At 34.9% G+C, this 2385-nt stretch overlaps 1 protein-coding gene across 1 annotated transcript in view; it reads right to left on the bottom strand.

The window, feature by feature from the left end:
- LOC107647769 (alpha-amylase) overlaps positions 1-2385 on the bottom strand; it is an 8753-nt gene that overhangs the window by 798 nt on the left and 5570 nt on the right. The window contains exons 3-4 of the mRNA XM_021105351.1: positions 1744-1879; positions 192-997 (exon numbers count right to left, since the gene is read on the bottom strand). Of these exons, the coding sequence (XP_020961010.1) occupies positions 192-997; positions 1744-1879 (942 nt within the window). The remainder of the gene's footprint in view (positions 1-191; positions 998-1743; positions 1880-2385) is intronic.

The raw sequence follows: 2385 nt of genomic DNA, 5'->3' as shown, positions 1-2385 counted from the left end.
ATTTAATACTTAAAATAAAATTTATAACAGGATCAGTTAAATACGTTACTGGTCTGTTAAAGATGAAGCATAGCCTGATCTGTTTTGAACTATACACATTACACCACCACAAAAAAAAACAGAGAAGGCTATAAAACGAAGAATGATTGTAAAATAATGTAAAAGAAATTTGAAAAGGTTTGAGAAATTACTATAGTTGGAGTTCCAGGATGTGTGAGGATGTAAGCATAACCCTGCATGACTTTATCAGAAGGAAATGGCCAAAGTTTCTGAGTAGAACCAGTGTCATGATTATCAATAAACGTAACAGCATTCTCAGGTTTCAAACCAATCAAACCAGATGGCTTTCCATTCGAATCTTTCAACCTCCACAACTCCCCTTCAACACCAGCCTGGAGAATCCCTTTCGTAGTAAAATCGAATGCCTTAACAGCGCCGCCGCCATTCTGCGCCCAGTTAGCCAGCTCGCCGCGCGCCGCGTCCTGGTTATACTCGGGCTTTCCATCGGGGCCAATAGAAAGTCTGTTCCAATTCTCGCCGACGGCGAAGTCCGGCGAAGTATTTTCCATGTACGTCTTAGTGGCGTCAGGGGTGTATCCCCTCACGAAATCGAATCTCCAACCGTCGAATCCGATTTCGGTTTTAAGCCAGTTCATCCAATCGGATAATTCCTTCCGAACTTGTGGATTAAGATGATCGATGTCAGGTGCAGGTTGATAAGGCTCGCCGCTGTCGTTGTTTCCGGTGCCGTCGGAATATGTGGTGTCGTCCTTGCAGATGAAGTGTGGGCCCCAGTCGAGGCGGGAATCCGGCGTACCGCCTTCGAAGATGCAGTAAATTCCTCTGCTGTCCTTCCTTTCGGCGGTTCTGTGGTTGATGACAATGTCAGCCAGGCTTTTGATTCCTTTAGCATGGAATGCTGCAATTAGTGACTTCAGTTCATCCTTAGAACCATATTTTGATGCATCAAGATCATATAGTCTTCCTGGAAGGTACCCTGCATTATAAAATTTTTCTTTTAGTTTTGATCCGGTGAAATTTCAAATCTTTAGTTTTAAATTCCAAATAGTTAATTTTGTTCTGTTAAATGCTGACGATTAGGGATTTAAATCTTGTTTTGTGTATACAGCAATTCATTGGACAGTAACAAACTCTTAAATAAAACTTAAATTCACGAAGAATTAGTCCTTAATATGTTGGAAAAAAAAATAAAGTGGTAAACCAAAAAAATATTGATGTGATAGTCTTGCTTGAGACCATCATTTAATGGAAAAACTAACAAGAATAACTGAACCAAAATATGGATATTTTATGGAGACCAAAAATTTATCTAAACCACAAATTGTGGCATTGACTTGTGTTATAAGAAGAGGTCAATATAATGTACCTTTAGGTTTTATTTAATATATGTCACATTCTCTGAACAAGTCTCCAAGAAGTTGAGCTCATACATATACAAGCTAAACTGAAGTGCACAAAGTTTATTTCACTCTACGTGAGAGTAATACATAATTTGTTGGGTAGGAAAAATTACACAAAATAGTTTTATATGTTCATATTCTATAAAATGTGACACCAATGACTTAGATTATAAACATGACATTAACCTCGGTTACAATAACACATTGAGATCAGGTTGTGTAGAAAGGACAAATGAATTTGACCATAATCAATATAATAAATATGTAAGGATTAGTCATAGAAAGTAAAGCAGGATGAAGATTAAAAGAAAGACATATATACCTTGTGGAGAAACAGATTGAGAAGGTGGAGGGAGCCAAACATGAGTAACTCCAGCATTTGCTATGTCAGGAATGGTGTTCTTTAATGAATTGTACCATCCTCCTTTCCCACTTGATTCCCAGTTGAATCCCTGAAAACAAATAACTTAAATTAGACTTCAAAATTGCATGTTCAAATAAGAAGTATGAGGATTTTTTTTGTGTATGATATGATTGATTAGGGAATCCATGCCCTTAAATTATTTTATGTTGGAGCTGTTCCTCTATATATGCTTATATATATAGAGAGAAGCATGAAGCATTATTTCTTCTGATCTGAGTGATTAATTAATGGATGAGTTTCTCTAAAGTGCTGGAAATGATAGTCTAATTAGTAATTATCATTGATTCAAGAATAATGAGAATTAATATTTTACTTTATCACTTTTATAATTCTTCTCAATTTAGAGAATCGTTTTTTAAAATTATTAATACGTTGAAAATTAGAAAAAATCATGACAGAAAAGCAGATTATTATATTTGGTCAAAACTATTTAATGTGTATTCTACAAATATGAGCAATTTATTATTTTCTTTTCCTGTTTTATATATGAATGTTAAAGAAATTAATTTTTAAAATTATTATGTACACATAAAAAAAATC

The sequence above is a fragment of the Arachis ipaensis genome, chromosome B06 (genome assembly GCF_000816755.2).
Source record: "Arachis ipaensis cultivar K30076 chromosome B06, Araip1.1, whole genome shotgun sequence".
Taxonomy (NCBI): Eukaryota; Viridiplantae; Streptophyta; class Magnoliopsida; order Fabales; family Fabaceae; genus Arachis; species Arachis ipaensis.
This window is presented reverse-complemented; position numbering and strand designations above follow the sequence as displayed.